The following is a 25,591-nucleotide window of genomic DNA, read 5'->3' on the forward strand; positions in this document are numbered from 1 at the left end:
GTCTTTTGCTGCTGCCTACAGTGCTACCAAACACAGTCATCCTCAGCTGAGTCACAGTTCAGCAGCGTTTGCGCCCTTTTTCCCCATCAAGTCCTCATTCATCAGCACCACAGCTGCCATGCGCTGTTTGATGCCTGTTTCCCCGACCGAGCAGGCTGGCTGAGATCTGACCCAAATTCAGAATGGAGTTCATTAATATGAAAAACGCTGAGCCTATAAATGCCTGATGAGCTGTGTAGCAGATGGGCCCCATCCTTTCCCTTCCGACTAAAATAACAGCAATGTTTTCTTCTCAGTCTTATGGGGGATATGTGACCTCCATGGTGCTTGGCTCTGGAAGCGGCGTGTTCAAGTGTGGAATAGCGGTTGCCCCCGTGTCACGCTGGCAATATTATGGTATGTGAGGGCTTCCTTGTTACAAGGATCCCCATATGTCTTCTAGTGCACGCGCTGCAGAGCGTGGATTCATAGTGCAGAACTTTTGATTATCTTGCTCAATGCTAGGTAAATGCCACTTGGTCTGTTTCTGTGAACTCGTGGCCACTTCAGATAGATAACTTCAGGTAATCCATTTAACCATTAATGAAGGACATTGTAATATTGGTAGTGCTGCTGCAGTGTGACTATGTTTGAAACCGGTATTGCGTGTCAGAAATCCATCGCAATTAAACTTTCGTGTCTTCAAAATGAAACTTCACTTGTAAGAATGAACTGTGATGATTAATTTTGAACTTGCACTATAATTCACTCTTCAGAGTAACAGAATAGGATTTGAAATGCCTTCGGTTGGTTGGTCAGGGTTTATTTTTTAGCATGTAAAATTTGGATTTTATAAATCTGATTCATCTTGAGAATAGCTTGATGTGAGAAAAACCTGATCAAGTGGACAAGTCTCTGCATGCTTCAAGCCTTTAGAGCATAAGGTTTCAAGTAATTGCATGAGGCTAAAATACAGTTATAGAGGCCCTCCTCCCAGATTAAAAAAATAATGTAAAGTTATAAATAGGTGCTGGTACAATATGAACATATTTTAACATTTTTCTCATTTTCATTTGCCCAAAAACACTCAAGGGAAAGCTTTCCCTGTCAAACCTCTGCTCAATAAGGCATAATTTATCATTCTGCAGCTAGCACAGAGGCTGTATAATAGCTAATTCAGCAGATCAGATCATACTGCCAGGCACTGGCACTAGTCTGTTGGGGACATAGCAACATATTCATAATATTTTGGACATGAATATTACAGTATGACAGGAAATACTTTTTTAATTATCAAGATCTCTAGAATTCCACTTTTAGCTAGTTAAATTAAGGATTATGGAGGCATACATATTCAGGTTAAAAAACCCTCTAGTGCAACAACCCTGATGAGAAGTCAAGAATATGGCAGCAGAGCCTTAATTTGTATGGCTTAAAAGAAAGCCGCAAATCTTCAAAGGGTAGAATGGCAAAAAAAAAGTGGAAAATCAATTTTTTTTTTATCAGCCAAGATGAATCCTAATATACTACTACATTTTCATAGTATATATTTTTGGTAGTAAATATTTAGATAAGACAAATATTGTTTCGGATGCTAGTTATTTACTGCAACATATTCAGTATTTTTTTTAAGAATTACTGAAAGAATAACAATAAGGAAACACTGACACAAAGTACTATATTAATATTCAGCATTCAGGTGTCCATGGCAACAAGATTAAATATTCTGAATAATGATGGTTACCTACACCCCTCATTGTGGAAAACCTGATTTCCAGTATGCATTATTACTGTTTGTATCAGTGGGTAAAATTGATGGTAGACAGACTGAAAATTAAGTCACAGATCCTAATTTTGGGATTTTTTGAATTTCAGATTCAATATACACAGAGCGATACATGGGCCTTCCTACAGCAAATGATAATCTGAAGAACTATAATGTAAGATCACTTTATTTCATTTTTTGTGTGTTGTTTCATTTCTAAACTGCTGTATTGTTCTTGTAATAGTTTAGTTCTTTCCCTGTGGGAAGAAATAAGTTTGTTTCTTCTTTCCTGCTAGAGCTGTTGCATTGTGCTTTAGAGGCTGTAGTCTCACGTGTGTGGATTTGCACAAGGCAGCTTCTTCTTGGTGAATGGTGTGGGGTTTCTGTTGTTTCTTTGGCATGTTGGTGTTTTGGGTTGTTTTTTTTTACATTCGGTTCCATTTGACTACTTTGCTGACTGTAAAACAAGCTATAAAAACTTTTATTTTAACCACCAAGACACAAATTTGTTTTAAAATTTATATGTTTGTGAGCTAAGTATGCTTTATCTTAAACATTTCTCACAAAAACAAATGTACTCCCAATCTTTCTGAAATGTTTGCTTGTTTTTTTTAATGGGCATTTGTGTGAACTTCCCTGCTTCAGGAATCTGTAAGTTTTTTCCAGAAAAAGCAAAATCTCCTCAATACTGTAACACTTTGTCAGGCAAATCTCTCTATACTGTGATCGTGTCAAATTGCAGACCAACTGAGAGGCAGCAGTGTCAGGACTGAAATGTTGGCCCGATCTCCATAAACACAGGGCGTCCAAAGTTTGTTCTAACGTGACCAGTGTTTGCACAGAAGTGAGGGAATTCCCATGTGTCCTGCTGAAAGCAAATTGCATGTGGATTGTTTGTCCTTGTTACAGCATGATAAATCAGTTGTTTGACTTGCTCTTCCTTGTGCCAGATGATTTTTGTTGCCTCAAGGGCTTTTTGAAGTCACAGGTAGCTGGGCATAGGGCAGAGCAGCCAAACTTTCTGTTAGGTTTAGTTAAACGTCATTGAAAATACAGTGGCTGTGAGAGAACTGTGAGGAGTCTGAGGGTTACTTTGTGGCCTGCTTACTGGAGTGTTTCACAGAAGAGTCCAGCCATGGTGCTACTGGAACCAAACATTGATGTTACAGGAGGAGACAGAGCATTCTCTGTGTTTGGGTTGGTAAGCAGGGTAGAAGACAGTGTAGCACTGGTTGTGTGCATTAAAAAAGTGTCATGGGTAGAAAAAAGGGTAGCAGTTGTTGTATTGATTGAGAAGCATGATAAAACATATAGATACATACATTTATGTACTGAAACATGTGGTTTGACATATATTTACAGTACTCTAGTGTGCTCAGCTGCTATAGGAGACATTCTGGTCAAGACTGGGGACAGTGGTAGTGACTGCTGGACAACTTGGTGTACTGTGTCTGTGTCTCCCTCTTCTAACCACTGAGCTACTGGGCCCAGCAGGCACTGACCAGCAGCCTGCAGCCTGCCTGCCTTTTTCCAAATGTGTTTCTTTAAGGCAGTGGGAAGAGTAGGAGGTCTGCGAGGTAGCAGTGTAAATACAAGTTACTGTCGCTGTGCAGAACGAACGTTAACGCTCTGGGTGCACAAAGTCACTCACCAGCTTCACGGCACAGATGGCAACAGAGGACTGTTTAATCCTTTCAAGCCAGGAGTCGGATTTTCTTGGCATGGTATCCATTGCTGGCAATGGCCACGTTGAAACTGCCAGTACCAAAGAGCTAAAGGTTTCAAATGTGTTACTCAGAGGACTAATTGGGGAGAATGGTGGCTAGATGGAGGAGGAGTAATTGCCTAGATCAGATTGTCACACTTCACTGCTGCTCCTAGAGAAAAGAAAATGCAACTTAAATCCTCATTTGTTGTTAAAAGCTCCAAACAATATAATACTTGGACTCTTAACCTGGAGGATGGGGTAGTTTGGGAAGTGAGTTTGTTGTTCTTCATGTAGCCTCAGTGAAAGTGTTGTGGGATTTTGTTATTGCTGAAGACCCTTACTGACTTCAGCCCAGAACGTTCCTGGCTTACAGCCCCTTTGTTCCATGTCCCAGTCCCAATAGCCAGCGACACTGACGAGCACTGTTTGCTGAAATGAATGTTTTTTGAGGTGAATGCAGAATCTGTACTGAAAGCTAGTACATACAGCTGAAGCTGTTCAAGCTTGCACTGCTAGCTCTGTGCTGTCTGGTTTGTGTGCTGCATCATTCATTCTCTAGCCTGCTGCATTGCTGTAAAGCTGGCATGAAAAGTGAAAAGTTGCATAAACTGGAGTATGCACCCTGGTTTAAAATAAAAGAAATGGTGTACACACCTGCTTAAGAGAAGATGAGAACTGCTAGGCACATTCCTAACATGTAGAGTAATATTAATCACTGAATATATAGACTCAAGAAATTAGTTGTGGTAAGACGGGTACATCCTACCTTTATATTACTGTGACATTAGATTTATTAAAGGCAGAGAGTCTGAGATGTTAAATATTATTTGTCAGGAGTCAAGTCTGAGGGAGGACTCACACTCCTAAGTGGGCTAATTAGGTATGTTCAGTGTTTTTTAAGGTACTTGTAAACTATTAAAAATTAGAGCTTTGAAAAGAGAGGGGCAAGCATAGGTGGTGCTCTACTATAATCCTAGGCTGAGTGGCAGAGAATCTGGTGGCCTGAAAGAAACATCCCTGATGATAAAAGATGTGAGACTGAACCAGGGCAGAGCTCTGGAGGTCAGACGGAGTAGCCATGTAAAGCATACCGAAGAGACTGTTCAACTTGTGAGAACATTATTTTGCAGTTCACTCTGAATTTGATATGCTTTTGGCAAGTGTTTGAAACAGTCATAGATTTGGCAATCTTTTTCTAGCAGATTTGAAATGTTCAGTCCTTAAGAACTGCTGCATCATTAGGTTATGCAAAACAGGGTACAATTTTGTAAATATGCCATCTTGTACTGATTTGACATTTGTTCTATTATCTGAGAATATGCTAAAGGGAGAGAGACCTTCAGTTTCAGCCAAACCTTAACTTGTTTGTGGAGTGCTGATAAAATGTTGACTGCTGTGTGATCTTTAGAAAAGCCAGTTACACTCAGCAGGGCCTAATTCTCAGTACTGGTGCATGTTACCTTTTCGGAGTCTTTGTCCCAGCAGTAGAACTATAAAATGGAAGTGGTAAATAAAGTAATATTTTGTTTTTTGCTGTCCACTTAACATTTGTTCAGCTGCTGTTGCTTTGTCATCTAACTACGCCTAACTTGAGAGTACTCCCTGTCTTGCAGCCTTCTTTAAGGACACAAAGGTACTGGTGTCCTTTAAAGCATGTTTTAGGGAAGGGATTCTTCATGTTGAGTGTGAGTACAGCAAGTGAAGTATCACCAGTGATAAAAAAGCAGAGAAAGTATCTCATGTGCTTCTTCTTTCTGAAGTATTTTTACAAATAACTTTATTTTATTGAATGCCTGGAGAGGAAAAATAGTGACAGCCTCTTCCCAAAACTGCCTTTGCCAAGTCAAGTTCTCAGAAGTGTAGCTTAAATCAGGCTTCCACTCACAGAAGGGTTACTTAAAACAGCATTGCTTTTCTGGAAGAAAGAGTAGCAAGGTGATCTATCAAGTTTCCCTCTGCACATGTGGAGAATTACTTACTCAAAGGATAGTGGTTGTTTTGGGTTTTGTTGTTGTTGGGAGTTTTTTGTCCTTCATCTCACTGGGCCATTTCTTTCTCATTTGTTCTTAGTTTACCAGTGCTCCTCAGAGCATCAAAGTGCTCTCTGCATATTTTGGCACTCACAGCTAAATGTTCTTACTCCATGATAAATCATCTAAATGGAAGGTGTCATGCTTCCACTGTTGGTAGATTTCCATATACTGGATTTCTGGTGCTCCTAGCCTTTGACTATTACAAGAGGGCAACTGCAGAGTTACAGACTGGAGGTTGGGGGTTTTTTGCTCTCTCTGCTGAATTTGGTTTTTAGATTTCATTGAATACATACAAAGAACTTGTTTCATGTGTGGAAGGGTTCTGGTAGGCTATTCTGCCATGGCAAAAAGGCTTTAATACTTGCTTTAAAGATTCATGAGTGTACAAGAGACATAAGGAAATTTGAACACTTCTGTGTCTTGGCAGTATAATGTATTTGACTTTTTTGGGGTCCTAAATGCACTAATCCTTGTGCATTTGGGGTCCTAAATGCACAAATCCTTGTGCAAAGATACAGCCCTAGTACAGAATGGGGAAAAAAAAAAGCAAATCACTAAATTCTTCTGTTTATAGTTTTTAGTATTTTTTTCTTGCCAGATTAACTGGTTATCAAACCTAAAATGCCCTGTTGTTCCTTGTCTTTCTCTGCTCATGGCAGAGCACCATCCTATTCCCTTTCCTTGCCCAAATTAAAAACTTATCTGAAATCCTTACTGTCTTCATTCTTTAGTCACAGTAGCAAGTCAGGTGGGCTAGAATGTTCTAGGGAATATATTGTCACTATCTTTTAAATTTCTTGATTAATCATAGTTGCTGATTATTTCATCTTTTCATCACTGTATCATGTTTCCATTCCCAATATGTAGCTTGACTTCTATTTAGAGATTTGGTTTAGTGATTTTCGTTCAGGCATTTCTCTTCGGTATTTGAAGAGCACATTTTTCCAAACTTCTTGTTTCCCAGTTTTACTGGAGAGGGAGGCAGTGTTAGCTGTGGTGCCTTACCTGCAGGTGAACCGTGCAGTAGGGAGGATAATGTGTGTAGCCTCTGCAGGATCTACTCCTTGCTCTCACAGGGTGCACTGTTGCCATGGCAGCATTTTTTTTAACTTGTCTGCAGTGACAGAGGAAACCTCTATGGCACACGGAGTGCTGCAGGCTGCCACCATGGCCATGCACTGATGGGTGCCTCACTGCAGAGCTCGTCCCCTCTGCAGCTGCCCTTCCTTTGCAGCCGTGACCTTGGTGGCGAGGGCAGGTGGGTGTGGGGTGGTTTGGGTGGGCACCCAGCCCCTGCTGTGTGACCCCGGCAGATCAGAGGGGGGTGAGCAGGGCTGTGCTGGGTTTTAGCTGAAGGACCCCAGACGGTGTCAACACGAATCAAAGTCAGTTGGTAGCAAGTCATATCCTCATAAGTAGCACCTTTTTTCTTTTTTTTTCCCTTTCATTTCAGAGTTCAACAGTAATGGCCAGAGCTGAAAAATTCAAGGAAGTTGAATATCTCCTTATTCATGGAACAGCAGATGGTGAGTTGCAGTTAATTAGACATTTTAGTATTACAGACAGGTTTGCAATTCTACTACTGACAAAACAAAAGCATGAAGGGGCAAGGCTGTTACATTTGCGTCAATAAAATAATACTGCTTTCTACAACTAGTCTGTGTTTCAGTCAGCAGTGCTGGGGAGTCTAGTGTGTTCATTGCTTCAATTTTCCCCCAGAGTATTACAGAAGCAGTTTTTGTTTACCTTTTTCCTCTTCCACTTTTCAGATAATGTTCACTTTCAGCAAGCGGCACAGATTTCCAAAGCTCTTGTTGATGCTGAAGTGGATTTTCAGGCAATGGTATGGTTCTGTTTTGTTTATCATTATACAAATGAGAATAATAACATTAAGTTCTATGGTAAGGTCATTCATTGCCTTCTTAAATGAAAGTTCATATAGTTGCATTTCATGTTCAGTAACTGGAATGTGAACATAAAGCACATATTTTATTTCTGCACAAGGGAAACTGTAAAGCAACACCATCTCATATTTGACCCTTTTTACCTGATATTTCATTTTCTTAAATTTTTTGAGTTCTCAGATAAACAGCCAGTCCCAAACTCTGCATATACCAAGTGCAATGAATTTTATCCTGTCTTACAGATAGGATAAAAGGATAGGTTCAGCAAAGGATAGGGGTTTTGCTTCAGCAAAATCCCAGATACCCTGTCCATCACATCTGGCATTTATTGAACTTGTAAGACAAGGAGTTATTTGCCCTTTCTTATGTTGTACATGGAAGTTCTCAGAATGAAGTGCAAGCTCTTCCTTTCCTGCATTCTCTGAGCCGTTGTGGAGCAGTGCTAAAAGGATGATGTATAGCAGGAGGCCAAGTGCATGGTTTTCCTTCAGCCAGACTCGAAGGACATACAGAGGGAGAGGTCAGGCACCCCCAGTAACTGAACAGCTGAATCCACCCTCCTTGTGGACAAGCCACACAAAGACGATGTTTCTACACCTTCGGCATAAAACCAGAGCCTGTCCCACGTGCAAAGAAGAGGCTAAAGTGTCATAGCAGCTTCCAACCCCATTATGTTTTCACCTGCATGCTGAAAGCCTCATGCTAGGATCATTTTAAATGGCTGCCCAGGTTTTTATGTCTGTCATGTTTGATTGATATCATTTAGATGTAGCTACAACTAACCTTCTCTGTGTTTCTCTTTCACGCAGTGGTACACTGACAAGGACCATTCCATCTCCGGTCAAGCACATAAACATATTTACACCCATATGAGCCACTTCATAAAGCAGTGTTTCTCACTGCACTAGCACCAGCATTTTGCTTCTTAGTGATGGTACTTCTCCAGAAAACTCTCTAGATAATGTACTCTGAGCCAGTATAAATCAAGATGAGATAAGAGTCAGCTCTTGGGATACCGGTGTACACAATAAAATGCTAATCTTTGTAATGATTCCTGTTGCCAAGCAACTATTGCATTTTTATTGATTGTGTTGAATCAGGTCTTTACATCACCAGAATGATGTTGCAGACTTCCAGGAGGCATGGTACTTGCTTGAGTAATTACTTTTTGGTATTTTAGTCTAAAAGAGAAACAATCCAGTTTGTATATCAGGGTAATGAATGATAAAAATGTCACGTGGCAATCGGTTGCAGAATAAAAATATAATAATGTTGCCATCAAAAATGAAATGAACCCTGGGGTAACTTCTGTAAAAATAATGAAGAAACGTTTTTGCAGAAATTCGTAAGGCTTGGTAACTATTATTTTAGAATTAGTATCAGGAACACTGCGATGTTGATATGTGCAGAAGGAAACACTTCATACTGCAGTTCTGAAGTGAGTGTATTTTCTGTGCAACCCCTTGTATTAGCTGTAGGACTCTTGCACTTAACCAGCTTTCACCAAAGATTTTGAATGATACCTGATCAAACCAATAGCACTGAATTTCTTTGTGTGCTATCAGACAGTACTGTGATTTTTGCTTATTTTATAGTGAAAACAGTTGCTACTCTGGGAATCTGCACTGCAAAAGCTCCTCTGGGAACTCAACAAGACCCCCATTTTTTTAATGTAGAAGTTGCTCATATAGTGATGAATAGGAAATGGTTCTTCCACTCCAACATAAAACATTACAATGCAAACTAGCAGTCACTTACAGCAAGGACTGTCACTCTCCTGTGAACATGCTCTTTGGCAAAATTGCTTTTCCTTACAGCCTACCAATAAATGTCTGCTTCCTTTCCAGCACTCCAGGTAGGCTTCTCATCTAATCTAAGGATTAGTTCTCTCAATTTTGTATAGAAAAAAATGCAATCCACTTGTACTAAAAATTGTGCTGCTTTAAAATAATAAAGACATTAATTTATAAAAGGGGGTGTAGTCCATATCATTGAAAATGTTGCTTCAGAAAAAGAACACTAGAATTTTTTTTAAATCTCCATTAATTTTGAGGATGATTTACAGTGAAGCCTCTGATTTTGTGTAATGGTATCATGTAATGGAGTGTGACATGATTATCTAACACTTAGCTTCTTGATATTACATGCCAGCATCTGATTATGTCTGTATTGTGGGTTATTAGTGACATTAGGTGTGAATGTAAAAGTACTCATGCAGACAGATAAAGCATGGGGAAGAATGCTAAGACACTTTGTGCAGCTTGTCCTTAAATGAGAAAGCCTCAAATAGAAAATCAGATTTTGTTTTCACAAACTAACAATTCCTTGACTCATAAAATAAGATGGGTGATTTTGTTCTGTTTGTTGGCATTTTGAAACACACTGGAGCTGGGTTTTACAAATCCCATCTTGGGTTCAAGGCAGCAGTGGCTCTAGTGTAGACTGGCACCACTGTTACAGTTCTACAGGATTACAGTTATCTCCAAGAGGTTATCTCATCACATCTCTCAGTCTTTTGACTCGAGGCAAAGAAACCTGAACCAGTATAAGGTAAATCCCAGCAATACAGACCGGTTATAAAAAAAGATTATCATTATGATATGGCATGTCTATGCAAGGGTAAAGAGTTAGGATTTATGTTATCACTTACACTATCATAAAGACAAAAAAGTGTTTCTGTAATCCAAAAAACTACTTTCACCAGGCTCTCATTAGATAAATGCAAGAATTAGTATATCAAAGAAACATTTAAAAAATAAGTGAAACTAGAAATTATATGGTCTAAATCTTTTTAGGATGCAATTCTTTGCATCTGACCTACCTTAATGATTCTAGCATCTCACTGGGAAACTCTTCTGTACTCTCAATACATCATTCCCTTTTAACTGTCTTATCTGCAAGGCATAACACAATGCAATGCTAATTATCTTTCCTTGTCTGGAAAGTAACTTCTAAGATATCCTGCTAATAGACAATGATACAACTTTTAAAACAAAAGAAAGGGAGTTTTGCTATAGTAGGTGTCCTAGTTATCATAAATTCAGTGTCTAATTTTTCACTCTGGTAGAACTCCCTCAGCTCCACAAATAATGCAGGCAATAGGATGGTTGAGCTGCCTCAGGGAACTGACAACTTGCTTGAACTGCATGAGGACAGGTAAATAACTAAAACTGAGGCCACAGAACATACCTAGCTCATTTCATTAATATTCAAAGCTAGAAATCAGTTGTGCCTGAATTACTGCAACATGCCAGTTAGTTACACACCTACCTATTAACTTTTTTCTCTGTTGTTTTTTGGGTTTGTTTTTTTTTCCTGTGTGAAGTGGATGTTTAAGTTTGTTGTACAATACACTTTGTGTAAAGTCCTAACAGAAGCAGCTGAAGCTTGAGGTGTCACTGTTACCACTCTCAGGCTGGGAGACTTCTAGTCTTTGGTTTAATAATTGGTGAAGAAGCTCAAAGGGATTTAGTAAGATGGAGTCAATACTGTACACAGTATTGCAATTTATGGCCTTGAAGTTTTTCAGTAGCAGAAATTTAGGGTTCTGAGAAGAGCAGAAACATTTTAAATGTATGACCTTACCTATTGATCTCAAAAAAGATGCAGCTAACTCCTGCTTGAGCCACATCATCTCTCTCAGGAGGAAGGAGTACCAACTCATGAGTAGTAAATTGGAGTTTCATTCCCATTCTCTTTTTGGAACAATGAGCTCTGAGCTGTCCCCAGTGCCACACTCACTGTAAAGTCAGACCGAGTACATCCCCACCAACTCCTCCCAGGGAGGCAGCACTCACAGCCTTGCATGTCTCAGTGAGGTTCCACTTGAAAAGGGAGCCGTGCTGGGCTCCACCACTCATTAATTTGTGAAGCACATTCAGGTCAGGTAGACATTTCAAATACCGCCAGATATTGCAAACCTCTTCTGGGTTTTGCAGTATAAAAATAAAATTGAAAATTAGTTAGGATAAATATTTATTTTCACATAACATATCTTAATTGTGAAAAACACAATAGTCTATTCACATGTACACATAAACTTTTGTAATAAATTACATCCAAGAAATTGAGTAATTTTGACCAGGAATATGAAATTAGAAGTAAATATAGCACTACATCTGCTTTATATTGTGTGTGATTTCAGAATGTTAAGATTAACATTGGAAAAGCACTTAAATTCACGCAAAACCAGAGTGTTTTAAAATAAAACCACTCTGAAATACTGAACAGAAATACAGAATGCCATTGAATACACTAATTTCTTAATATTCTAAGAGTTGGTCAAGTGAAGCTAATACATTTTGATTGTATACATTATCTGTAACAAAGTCAGCAACATGTTAAAACACCATCAGGCTGCTTTCAGGACAAACCAGTATTGAGCTTCTATACTAACTTTAAAACAATTGGAATCTTACAATTTATCATCAAGTACACAAAACAAAGCATTTAACCTTAATGCATCAGCATTTTTTTCCTAAATTTACATATACAAACATTGAATTAGATGTGAATCCTTCTTCGTATCCATTAGATTTTTTTTCTCCATAAAAATGGCTTTTAATGGGCTTTGATAATGCAAAGGTAAATTTAGAACAGTGACCCTATTAAGTTTGCAGCAAAATGCAATTATTTATGGCTAAAGTATTAAAACATACACACATACACAAAAACATTGGACTACTTTAAATGTGCTGAATGGGAAAACTTGTTCACCAGGTGTATAGAAAATTCGCATAGCTGGGAAAGCTGGCGAATGTTAGAGCCCTATGGATGAGTTCTTACGAAGATTGCAAGACTACAATTCTTATTTTTAGGATTCAAAGTTACAGCATAATACTGAGAGTTAGCTTTCATTTAATAATTTAAAAATTTATCTTAAAAAATTTAAAAATCGGTGAACTCCAAATAACACAATAGAACTTCAGCTCCACAGCCCTATTCATTCAATACCTAATCTCACAGTCTGTTACACAAAAGAGCAACTTGAAGGATCGGGCAGTAACAAAATCCATTACGAAAAATGTAATAGCCTTAAAGCCACATTTTACTTTGCAATGTTGTTTTTCATCTTTCAATCAATATGTACTTGATGGAATAATAAAGAGCTGTAACAAAACAACAGCAGGATACCCATTTAAGTATTATACACAATCTCTGAAACTAAGGGGTTTACAGTGGTTAGTGGAGAGAAGACAATATAAATACACCCCTTATGTGGCTGAATTTTAGGCAGTAAAGAGGAAGGTCATTGGGCAGGTGATAAAACTGCATGTGGGGTATAGTTTGTATCTAAAAAATTTTCCCTATTATAAAATAATGGATTGATTAATGGCAAAATGCATCTGTTTGGCCTACCATGGCAACATTCATACAATACAAGATACTGTAATCACAAATCGCATTTTTAGAAATACTGTACCCATGTTTCACGTCAAAGGATGTGGTGGTGTTCTTTAGCTAAGGTGAGAAAATGTTTTAATATATAGTTTTTTATATATATATTTATATATATATATAGGACTATGTTCCAGTTACATACAAATTTTAATATTAAATACACTGTATTAAATCAAGGAAAACTTCACAAATACAGAATCTGACCCTGCAATTCACATTGCAAAAGTAATCCATGACTTCAAAAGGACAGATTAAGGAGGAAAGGATTATCCTTGTTAGTTTATTCACAGGGTCAGAACGGTTGTTATTTTATAAACTTCTTAATATTTGCTTGTCAGTTTGGGTCTTCTGAAATCATTTACTAGTTAGGTGATTAAAAAAAAATTGGAACAAGGGTTTTCAAGTTCATCTTGAATCAAGATTATTAAGTATTCTCACACAGAAAAAGTAGCAAAATACAGTACAAACCTATTAACAGGAAAGTTGAATTTGAAAGAAAAATTGCTTCTTACATTTCTGATACGAGTACTGATAAATGGCCAAGATCAGCAACGAACACAAAGATTTTTTGCATTGGCTACTGCAGACATTTACATTGATACTAGACAAGGTAGACAAGGTGGAATGAGACGAGTATTGCACTACATTACCTGTGCTAGTTTGAGATGAAAGACAAAAGTTACAAGGTAAATCATTAGTATTTAGTGGTTGTGGCACTCCTGTAATTCGTTTGTAAGAAAATTACTCGAAGAGCAAGTCATAGACAAGTCTCCCGGTCAACACCTTTCCCTGAGTCAGCTTTCTTCTCTTTTCTGGTTTCAGCACTGGGAAATGAAAGGGGAAATAAAAAAAAAATAGAGTTATAGTAGCACTATCTCACACACACACAAACACACACATATATATATAAAAATTATCTACCTGAAAACCAACATTGCACAGATACTTTATTTTTCATGCTTCATGGCACAAACTGGGAAAGCAACTGAAAATTTCTGTGCTGAATGGTGTAGACGACATCAGCCAGCATTTTAGTGACAAGGTAGGTAAACAACTTAAGATGTACAGAGACAGCCAGCATGCAAGCAAAAATAGCCACTTCTTTTTTTCTTTTTTGGCAAATACAACTTAATTTACTAAATAATGGTAATGACACAGTTCTCAGACAATACCAGCACATTCTTAAATGGAACAAACAAGAGGTCACAGAAAGTATTTCTGGTCTTTAAAATGTATTCTCTTGTTCAGCTGTACATTTAGAAGGAAAGTTTCTGAACTAGAGTAGTGCAAGCCAATATCCAACAAATATTTGGCTTTCAGTCTTGATTGGGGAGAGCAGAAGTCTGGGGAGGATGGGCAGAGACAATATTCCCCATGTGGAGTGTAATACATACCTCCTCATGTATACATTTTAAGGAAATAAATTTTTAAAAAAAGCCTGAAAGATCAGACAAAAGCTGTATCATTCAGAACTCTAAACCAGAGTTCAAATTTGGATTCAGCTTTTTTTTTTCCAGTTAAAACAATGTTGATTTGCCTACAGAAAGCAATATACGTGCAAAGCAGATGATTTTGTGTGTGTGTGAGTGTCCTAATTTACAGCAGCGTAAATAAATAAAAAGTCATGTTCTTCCAATGAGTCTCAGTCACAGTATGAAAATGTAAAGAGGCTTCCACAACACAGGCAAATCAAGCCTTCAACAAAGAGTGGCAGGGTATCTAAAAAACCAGATGGTTCTGAGAACAAACCTGTAGCAAGCACAAAACCTACCAGGTTTCATGGGAATAATTCCTTAACTAGAATGAATGAGAAATAGGCTGAGTTACACAAGGCTTAAAGAAAGCAAGATCAATTCTCAAATTCTTAAGGCGATTCATGCACAATTCTACAATCATTTGACATTTTTCTTCACATAAAAATTGCTTTAAGGATACAATTCAGTTCAGCCAAAGCTTACTTCTATGCCAATGGCAGCTTCCAGAGGTGTTAATGGAAATAGCTAAAGAATACCAACTTCTGCCACTTCAACTGCCAAATCTGTCACCTTCTGTAGAACAGTGATAGAATTGGGTATGTTACACTTTCTGCACACAAAGGGTATGCAAACAAATTCCAGAGGGGGATGAATTGAAAGTGCAGCAGTACAGCAGGCAGGGAGTTACCTGTGCTTAGTAAAAGCAAACACTGAGGTGTTGTGTGCCTTACAGTCTATAATATTTCCACGTTTTAGGTGCCTCTGTGATACCAGGAAAGTCTTCCTTCTATTTAGGATTCACATCTCTGAGCAGCTCCTGCAGATGTGGGCTTTAATGCCTTGAGAAATTTGAAAGAAAAAGGACAAGTCCAGTCTTTTTCCAGTAAAACATGTCACTGGTGGATCTGTAAAGGAGTTGGAACTCTCTTCCTCCCTACCAAGGGAGTAGCCTGACAAGCCTGAGCAGGAAGGTCTGGGATGTGGGATTTTCATATCTCTGGTAGAAAAAGCAACTCATCCATACCATCTACTAAGTGACAGATGCCTCTTTCTCCAATACTTTAAAAGACCAGCTGAGTCTCTGTCCTGTCCATGGTCAGATCTGCATATGCTTTGAAATCGCCCTCTAAAGGGCGTAATATTATAAGCAAAGATAAAGGAATGTTCATTTACATGTACCAAAGAGGGCTGTGTTTCAGATAGCTGTCTTGGTGTTCAGTTCTACCCAAAAAGGCTCAAGGGCAGACCTTTAGGTCCCTGGGAATTTTAATAATAAAAAATGAAGGTTGGCAAATTGTAGAGCTCAGGTGCCTCTATGGCTAGGCACCTTGACTGAATCCATGTAAGTCCTCTCTTTAGACAGGTAAAATCATTCAGGAGCCTGGCATGCAGGAATTCTCCCTCACACTATGCTTCTTCACAGAATCAGGAAGGCACGTCTTGTGATAGAAATTATCCATGCATCAGGTTGGGAAGTCATTTGTATAAACCCTTCCTGCCTAAAATCTCTTTTGTAGAAGATCTTAGTTTATAATTGGCCAAGTCAACTCAGCATTTAATTACTATGAGTAACTTCTTGTTAATTGGTTAATAAAATGTATGCCCTGCATAAAAGGCACTACATAAAATCATAGTTCACTATCATAATTTAATTATCCTCATTTAATAATATGTGATACATAAAGAAGCAGAGCTGACAGCAGAAAGGGAGTACTAAATGTTATGTAGAGGAATTTCACAAGGCATCAGTAAAATTTATTTCAAAGTGAGATTTTTTTCCCCCTCTATTGTAAGGGACCCTTCACTGCGGAAATTGTGTAATCTAACACTGTTGATCTTGATCATTTGCAAAAATTATCCTTACAACTGCTACCATTCCAAGCTCTTTTTTCCTCGGTAATTAGCTAGGATTGAATTATATCCTTATGTAATGATACATGCATTATTGTTTATAATATTTTTCTAGTTCTATTCCTATTATGACTTAAGATTAAAGTTGCTTATGGCTTTGATTATCAGAAAGAAAGTATTTCAGGGTTAAAGCACTTTGAATCTACTCCTCTCTCAGAATCTGAGACAAGTTAGAGCACCTGAAAATGCAGGATTTCAGAGTCTTCAAGGCTGTTCCTTTAAAACAGGACACTCATATCTAAACCCAGAAAAATTTTTTCTCCTGAGTCTTTGTATTCAAGAGCAAAGACACAAGAACAGATTGAAAATGAGACCTTTAGAAAATTAATTTCTGTTTCACTGCAGTTTAAAGGCCAGATCTCTCATCTGAGCCACAATCTGTGTGGATGCTCTTTGTTCAGAGGGTCATGTTTACATCATCTATCATACCACCAAAGCAAGCAACATCCACCAGGAAAATTACAGCTCCTCTGTACCCAGGGGCTGTGAATGTACCACATCAGGTTCCTCTCTTTCTCCAGGCTTTCACAGCCTGGACAGCAGAGGCAGCTGACACAAGAAAAAACCCTCCAGCACATCCTCCTCCCGTGCACCACACTGATTTCGTGACAGGATCCTTTTCAGTCCGTATGAAGGGTGGAAGACAAACAAGAACCACACTACTCTGACTGTCAGTGAAACATCAAAATGACCACGTTTTGGGTTGCTGCCGCATGGGTGTCTGAAATGAAGGTTGTGTGCTCATCAACTGCTCAGTCTTGTTTTTGCAGTACAGGGAGAGAAACAACACTGAAAGGCAGCATGCCATTTTGGGGCGACAAAATTAAAAAATGCGAATCACTACAAGTGTTCTCTTACTGCATCTGTTCACCCTGAAACAATGGCTAGCTGTTTCAAACATGGGCTTTTCAAAAGTGTATTTAGAAATGGGCAGAATATAATTCTGTATTTTAAAAAAGATGACTAGGAATATATTCAGTTTGACATTTGAATATACTACGCTATTTAAATACACTATTTTAAATACAAAGCAAATTTCAAATTCTAATATTTGGAACTTTAACAAAGACATTTTACATTCTTATTTGAAACTTCTTCTCATTCTGTCTCCCCAAAAACTACACAAACTCAACTCATTTGGGTTCCAAAGTGACACCATTTTGAATTGGAAGACACAGTCAAGGAAAAGGTTGGGGACAGGGTCTTACCTTTGGGGAATCAGCTTCTAGAGTGATTAGGAAGGGGAGCTTATGACAGAAATGTGATACAAAACAATCGAATAGAAAATAGTTACATTTTAAATTTATGGAAGCAGAGGAAAAAATTCTTTTAGAAAATCACACTATGCTTGAATTTAATATTTTCTTATTCCTGTAGTAGCTCTGTAGCACAGATAAAATACTGTGGCTTCATGTTACTGGAGTAAAATTTTTAATTATTTAACTGTTTTGAGTACAAGTGAAGTAGGCAGAAAAATTTAAAGAAATGATGCAATCATAAAATTATTTTCACTCCAATTATTATTAGATTGCATTCATAGTACTGGGTTCTTCATACAGCTATTTCCAAGGCAGTGATGATCACTTCTTTTTCAAGAGGAAAGAACAAAAGCAAAAGCAAACAAACACAACAGCTGTTGTGCAATATCCAGGTGGAGGCTGGTGGTTCATTACACAAGCATCAGGCATGCTTAACTTCATTTTCCACTGGAGCATAACTAAGTACCATGCAAATATTTGTGATTTTTGTTTTTAAATAAATAGTGAATTTGTGTTTTGAGCTCAGAATATTATGAGTGGACATAAGAAATAAAACTGCAAAATGCTAGAAATCTTTCTAATCCCTAGTAAAATATTCTAATATTGGTTTGACACCAATATATAAAGTATAATGAAGTAAAAAAAAAAATTAAGACCTTTTAGAAGGAAAGCTTGACTCCTTATCTTTTGCATTCTCCGAGGATATCAACAATGTCTTCCACACGGCAGTTTTTGCCATTTCATCAGAAATGTTTATCACAGATGGGTCATCTCTAGACAAGAATGAAAGTAAGTACACAATAAAACAATCAGCAGTCTTGTTACTTATTAACTCAATAAAAGTCCTTGAAAACTGATAGTCATGACAATAATTAAGTGCAATGTAAGTTAAGAAATTGTTAAACTTCATAAGTCCTAAACAATTACTTAAATACTTTCTCAGAACATCTTAGCACTTTTTTAGTATTTTGTTCCTCCAACAGCAATTAATCACAGTAACATCAATAAAATTTATTGTGTCACTCCCAACTAATAAACAAGAGCAAAATGAAGAAGTGTGGAATTAAATATTGCCCAAGATCTCACTGCATGATAGTGGCATCGCTGGATTAAACACAAATCCCAAAAGGTCCTACTTACGCTACTGAAACTCCACCTACACTTTTAAAACAATTTTAAAAGCAATCAAAAGCCTTAAAAAATATAATATTTAAGAACTTTAATAAAAATGCCAAAATTAAACGCACTAATCAGTAGCCTTAAGTAGCGCTTTGTAGCCATTATGCTCTTTGCTTTACCTGGACTGCTCCAAACCTGTATTTACACACTTACGAATAATAAAGTGTTAAATGCTTTAAGGGGTTGCCTGTACATGATTCCTGACTGTGGTTACATATACTTGGCATTCAGTAAGCCCTCAGTCAGCCTGCTGCTGTGTGTTTGGGGGAACCACTTTAGCCACCAATATCTTGACCCTTGTTTCTAGCTACAGGACTGCAACCCTCACAGTACAGAGAGCCAGGCACTGTTCAGGCAGCTCTACCAATGTCAACGCGCAGTGGAGATCGACAGAGATCGCACTGCAGGGTAAATTAGGCTTCATACTGCTGATATAAATTACAACCAAAAGGTATCGACAGAACAAGAAAGAAACAGACCATTAGTAGTGTGATGAGTCAAAAGGAATAGGCTGGGATTTTTCAGACAGTTACAAATCTCCTGATTTGCATTAGGAGAATTTAGGGTAACTTTGTGTTAAAATGTTAGAGAGAAGGCCACTCTAAGATGGTATTCCTATGAACTCACATTAACAGCAGAGGTTACTGTCACCAGATATTGCAAATCTTTTATTAAAAATTTCCTTCTGAAAACTTTAATTATATTAATTCCTTCTGGGCTGGCAACATGTGTTAGTAATATCTGTAACATAGATGTTCATCCTTTTTTAGTTGTGTCAACTCTGCATTTATCTACCTGAGATAGCTCTTGATTCACTCATTCTCTTACATTACAGGATTTAATCAGAATGTTTTAGAATGTAATACTGTAAGAATCTGGGTTTTCTGCAGCATGTTCATGTTCAAAACCTTTCCAGGATCCCTGCTTGCATCAGGGTGAAGGGTTTGACTGCTCTGCATCCTCCTTTTGCACTGTGCATGAACAGTCTGATCCTGCAGTCCTGCCCAATGGAAAACCTGCAACTAGTGTGTCTTTTTCCTAGGGAATGTAAGAAAGACTAGAAAAGGGCTGACCATGTTAAATGCTGCAGTGTATGGTTTATCTGTACCAGACAAACATCCTCCTGATATTCAGTAAGCATTAGGAATAAATATTGTGGCATGTTTATTTAATTGCAACTCACCTAAAAGAGGAAAGGTATATTTTACCTGTAATGTCCTTCTAGTGGTAACTGAACAGTCCCTTCCTCTTCCATTGCCAACATACTTTGCTCTTCCTAGAACAAAGGAATTTAGACATGAAGTAGGATATGAAATTGTGAAAAGTGAAAATTGTGTACTGAAATCATCTTTCCATTTTCTTTAATATTAATTATTTGTTTGAAGTTCTTAAAGTAAGATACTTTTCAACTTTTACTATAAATAGTTGACATTTAAAACCTTCTATTTTAAAAGCTGTATCTTCACTTAATGCTATTTTTCAATGCCAAACAGAGCATTGTTTTGTAACAATAAAGAGGAAAAGTAGTGAGTAAACAACTGCCTGATGAATTTTAAATAACATTGATAGCATGGATACATGCATTGATAACAAGGATATATGCATTGATATTCACATGCAAAAATTAGGGAAGATCATTTAAGTTTGTACACAGTTTTAATAATGGTAATACTGACTTTAATACTGATTTTTCAGTGAAAGGTAGTGAAACAAGAGACCCAAAATTAGTTTTCACTTGAATAGAATTAGGAGATAAATCTATCAAACACCTTATGTAAAGTAGTTACAAATTGAGCAAATCTGTCTTAGAGGGAGGGGAGAAGAAGAGAACACCTCTCAAGCACCGTGTCCTGCCTGCAAGGACAAAAGAAATCAAGTCCTCCAGAAGTGGATTCTCAGTGTCCACACCCCTTAGGTCAGGACAGCCACACTAGGAGGTTACCAAGCCTTGGCAGGAAGGGAACCATCAAATCCTGCTCCAAATTCTTGCAGTGTGTATGTGAACCCAACAGACACCCAGAGACCTCCACATGCTTCTTCCCTTTATTAGATGGCTTTGTAACAGTTTTCACCAGTGCCTGTCTGAAAGCATGTGTTGCCTAAAAAGAGAGATTATCATTTTCTGGCAGATCACCAAAGCTCCACATGCATCACAAACACTGATTGTTGGTATAAGCTGCAAGAGCCAGTACGGTTTTCCAAAATAGTAGAATTTAAGTTCTTTCTGCTCAGAAATTTGTTTCTTCAATGCTTTATTATTACAACTATTTCAAAAGTCACAATATTTTTTGTCTTCAAATGTGGAAGTCCTTTGTTCATTCTTGTGTCAGAAAGACTTCATTGATTAATATCAAAGTGGCTTCCAAAGGAGGTCTATGAGGAGAAGGCACGTATAATATCCACTATAAATGTACAAAGCCCTGGAAAAAACATGGCCTAAAAATATAAAAACAACTTAAGTGATGAAATTAGGATCCAATCAAGTAAGTTTCAGATCCTGTCAGCTATATTTCTGAATATTCTTGTGGGTAGAATACTTCTATTTTTAAAAGCTGTGTGATAGCAACTCTCCAATTAATTCCTTAGGCTACATGTCAGAAGTTTTTTATTACTAGTTAATTTTGTCATTTCTAGGCTTCACAGCTTCATAAGTTTTTGACAGTTGAACAGTTTTAATAATAGCTCTAAATATTTAGAAATGCCAAAATATGTAAAAATAACCTCTCAAAATAGACAGTGAATGAAATAAAGTAACACCAGTAGATTTACCCAGTTTTGTTTTCTGATGCTATCCTATCAAGCAAGGGAAGGAAGGTGACATATAACCAAAACATAAGGAATTCTTTCCAATAACCAGACCCACAAGAAGAGAGCTACCTTGGTTACTTCTGGTTACTCTGAATTGTGATGACAACAGACACTGTGATGAAACAACTCTCTGGTCTGCTTTGATTCAAGGGAGAAAACAATGACTCACATTTTAATTTCAGCCTGGTAGTTTCACAGGCACATACGAAATAGTAAATAATTGTCTTGGTGTTTCTTACAGGTAAAATCTTTTCCCCAAAATATATTCCATGACAGTATGTTGAATGTGTCAAGGAAATCAAAGTTAGGGGTTCTTCAGCTTACAGATGAGGCAAGCAGTTCTCAAAGGTCACAGAAGACTCAATCCTAAAGGCAGACTAATCTAGTTTGTATAGTTCCACATTCACATTATTAGCTCATGTCCTATTTCTGCAAATGAAGCTACTAAAGGGAATCCTTAACACACACATTTCACTGGTTTGGATCATGTCTCAGGGCATCCCTAAGGACAATTTTCAAGTTGATAAGGAGTCATCTGAAAAGCATATTCTTTGAAATAAGAGGAGGAGTCCAGAGCTGAAACAGCCAGCTGGGTGGTAATGCCACAGGGTGCAAGTCAGAGTCTAAGCATTTGGCTAATGGGGCTAGCAGTGTCACCTTTTCATTACAAAGTCCAAGTAAATTGTTTCTGCAGAAGCAGAAGGGTAGCTCTGGCCCAGAGTGTACCAGGGACCCTGCACAGGGTTATGGCATTGCTGAGCAGAAAGGGCACCGAGTGGTGTGTCCTGTGTGAGGCTCAGAGGCAGCTGGGACATCCACATTAAATTCTGCACTTCTCTCCTCAGCAGCTCCTGCAGGGATGAGACCCAGCCCAGTGCAGCCTCCACGTGCCCCAGGGCTGGGATCTGAGGGCTTTCCTACAGGTGCATCCCTGCACACCATCTCAGTGGGCCTCAGCAGCAATCCCAACGAGTGTGGATAATATTTTATGTGACAGGATGGCAGCCTAAGAATCTACATCCTCAGCTAAGCCTATCAGTCTTGTAACCTTAAAAGCACTTATGCAAAATATGACAATATTACACTCAGATACTGTTAACAAGTCTGCCTGGTGCTTGGAATGTGCCTTACAGAATTTTCTTTAAATGCCTGAAGGAGAAACTGATAAATTGCTACACACAAAGAAACCTGAAACCGTGACCCACCTCTTTCTCAGCATCTTCCAGTTTCTTTTTCTTGCTCTCAGGCATCAAATCATCTAACCAACTGAGCTCCCGCTTGGTAAAAAAGAAATCCATGAGTTTGCGGACAAATACCAAAGCTAGGACCTGCAAAGAGATTAATTCAAAGAATAGGAAACAAAGCAAGTAAAACAGACAAATACACTTGGTAGAGGAATGCTTTCAAAAGTGACAGGTTTGTAGCTAAAATTTCATCCTTTAATTTGAATAATTTAACAGCTGCTATTCCTCTGTACAAATGAAGTATGGCTTGAAGCATTTAACAATCACTAAGGTCAGTAAATATCTTCTATTTTCTGTCAGTGAAGTCACCAGAGCAATCACTTAAGCAGTAGACCATCTTTATTTCTCCCAAGACACAGAACTGTTAGACTCCTCAATTCAATAAGCAGTCTTCCTAAATAAGTGAATGTTCTTTCTGTAACAGGATTTAGCAATATTCCTTAAATAAAAAATATCAAATAAATTTTAGTATTTTTTCTTTAAGAGAATAATTTTCCCTAAGAGAATATAAGTTGGGGTATCCACATGTAGGACTCAAAACAGAGGTTAAATGTCTTTTTTTCATTACTTAATACATTATAAATTGTCCTTGAAAACAGAATCAAAGCAATATTAAACTGCCCAAAATTATCTTTCTTCAGTAATAATTATCCACAGGTGAAAAGGGATTTTTAGAAGAAATAAAAAAAAATTCATACCATCATAGGAAAGACAATGGCAGCTCTTGAAACCTTTATAATCCAGAGAAGCACAAGACAACTCAGCTGAATTATAGTGAAGAGATGGACCTTTCTAAGAGGAACATGTCTTAGATAAATAAAATCTGGCTGGTGCTTTGCAGGCATCCAGAATAACTTTATCCTGTCAAAAAGCTGAAAGAGAAGATTTTAAACATTTGGATCAAAATGAGGTGTAGGATCATCTATGCTGGCATTCACACACTGCCTAAGAGATCCTAAATATCCAAAGAATCTGGCTTGTTATTGTAAAGGCAAAAACTACATCATTTCAGGAGCACAGAAGAGACTCCCTCATTTACAAACCTTTAATTTAGATTAGTCCAGCAGTGGCAAAGGACTCGTCTTCTCATCCACTGAGCCACCAGAATATGAATGAGAAGCATATTATTTAGGCAAATTTTTATTTCTTGGTTAGTCATACTTCAGTTCCTTTCCACTTTAATCCACTTGTCTGCCTAGTTTGTATTGCAGATGTGCTGAGACATCGAATTCTGCTGGATTACATCAAATACAGCCATCCTGCAGGAAATACCCTGTCCTTTGGATGTTACACACAAAGAAAGTGATTACTTTGAAGTAACACTGCTAATGTGAACTCTTAACATCAGGCAAAGCCAGACTTCAGAGTGGTCATGAATCAATTGTGAACCCATCTGAATGGAAGCTGGTTGATCCTGTTGGGCATGTGCACTATCAACTGCTTTCCTAATACATCCCACACTCATTTTTCAACTGAGCTCTGCCTCCTCTAGCACATAAAAAGGTGCTCACAGAGGGACCTCTGCAGTCTTTTATTTCCTGTGAATGAACAACTTTTCTTTTACTTCACCAGACACTTTATCCCAGGCTGTTTTCTTCTCCATATTTCACTTTATTCACAAAACCAGAAAAAGGAAAAAAAAAAAAAAAAAAAAAAAAAAGAAGGAATGAATGCCAGAAAGCTGACTGCCATGCTGCTGGGAATGTATGTGAGAGGTTCCTATTTTTCAGTCCTATTTGGCTCCTTACTGACCTGAGACATTTATGTCGTGGCACAGTGATGATGGTGATACACCAATTCTCCCTGCATGGATGAGCCATGCTATATTCACACAGCCTTCAGCAATGTCAAGTTTTGGAAATTTTTATTGAGCATGTGCAAAACTGCATTTTTTTAAAGGCTTATAATTTGGCCAGATTTGAGCAGATTTCTTTTTCACAGAAACAGCAAAAAGCACATCCTCCCACAAAAGCCATCTTATCAAATCTCCATTCCTTGTCCCAGCATGGGGGAGGGAATAGGGAGGGGGATGCTATCACTTTTCCAAGTAAAGATAGCCAGATTTCAGCATGTCTTAAAAACACTCCTCAATAGTGTAGTGTACTTTCTCATACCCCTGTTCTGAGAAAAAGCTGAACTAAATTAAATTGAAATTATTTAAACTTCAGTAAAAGCCAAACTACACTGCTGAGAATATCAACCCAAAGGATAAGAGATAGGCAAAGCTATAAAAAAAGAGTCTCTGAATGGAGACCACCAGTCAAAAAAAAGTTCCCAGCTTTGCCTATAAATGGAGGTAACTTGCAATCAAATATGAAAAAAACAATCCAACATTTTCTTTGTTTTTGCATCTGACCTTTTGCACAGTCCGACTTGTGTTTTCACCATGTGACTGTTCTTTCTCAATTGTCTTGGAAGGTGTGTTGATGCCTAAAGGATTTGACACTGTGCCATTTAATGCAGCCAGGAGAAGCAGAACACAGCACAAGCCCAACCTGAACGCTGGAATGTCTGGCTCTGCCAACTACTCCTGCTTAAGGCCACTGCAGGAATGCTGCCCTTCCACTAGACCTGACCCTTCATCCCTCAAGTACTGTGGCTTGCAACAGTTTCCCCTCCCTGCCTGGAGTGTTTATTTGCACAGGGAAGACCTTCAAAATTTCACTTATGTTAGTTTTAGGGCAAGTTAGCCCTAAAAGCAAAGTTCAAGTGTAGCCCTGCAAAGGAACTTGGAAAAGGCAGCACGCAAGCAAGTGAATGAGGAGGCAGCAGAGAGGGAAGAGCCCCTGATAGTTATTACTCTGTTTTTAGGCTCAGCAAAATTCCCTTGATAACAAGAGAGAACGGAGAAATCAGCACCCAAAAAATAGGAAAAAAAATGGAGCACATTGCCTAAAGGGAATACTCTATTTAGAGGGAATCCATT

General features: G+C 38.0%; 2 protein-coding genes across 5 annotated transcripts in view; one reads left to right on the forward strand and one right to left on the reverse strand.

The window, feature by feature from the left end:
• Window positions 1-9,351, forward strand: part of DPP4 (dipeptidyl peptidase 4) — a 41,319-nt gene extending 31,968 nt beyond the window's left edge. The window contains exons 22-26 of the mRNA XM_063400647.1: window positions 297-396; window positions 1,855-1,919; window positions 6,939-7,011; window positions 7,255-7,328; window positions 8,199-9,351. Of these exons, the coding sequence (XP_063256717.1) occupies window positions 297-396; window positions 1,855-1,919; window positions 6,939-7,011; window positions 7,255-7,328; window positions 8,199-8,297 (411 nt within the window). The 3' untranslated portion in view covers window positions 8,298-9,351. The remainder of the gene's footprint in view (window positions 1-296; window positions 397-1,854; window positions 1,920-6,938; window positions 7,012-7,254; window positions 7,329-8,198) is intronic.
• Window positions 9,352-10,450: 1,099 nt separating this feature from the next.
• Window positions 10,451-25,591, reverse strand: part of SLC4A10 (solute carrier family 4 member 10) — a 152,143-nt gene continuing 137,002 nt past the window's right edge. For all 4 annotated transcript variants that reach the window (XM_063400650.1, XM_063400652.1, XM_063400648.1 and 1 more), the window contains 5 exons: window positions 23,364-23,537; window positions 22,627-22,749; window positions 19,822-19,889; window positions 18,091-18,207; window positions 10,451-13,613 (listed from right to left, as the gene is read on the reverse strand). In XM_063400650.1, the coding sequence (XP_063256720.1) occupies window positions 13,547-13,613; window positions 18,091-18,207; window positions 19,822-19,889; window positions 22,627-22,749; window positions 23,364-23,537 (549 nt within the window). In that variant the 3' untranslated portion in view covers window positions 10,451-13,546. The remainder of the gene's footprint in view (window positions 13,614-18,090; window positions 18,208-19,821; window positions 19,890-22,626; window positions 22,750-23,363; window positions 23,538-25,591) is intronic.

The sequence above is a fragment of the Prinia subflava genome, chromosome 6, assembly GCF_021018805.1.
Source record: "Prinia subflava isolate CZ2003 ecotype Zambia chromosome 6, Cam_Psub_1.2, whole genome shotgun sequence".
Classification (NCBI taxonomy): Eukaryota; Metazoa; Chordata; class Aves; order Passeriformes; family Cisticolidae; genus Prinia; species Prinia subflava.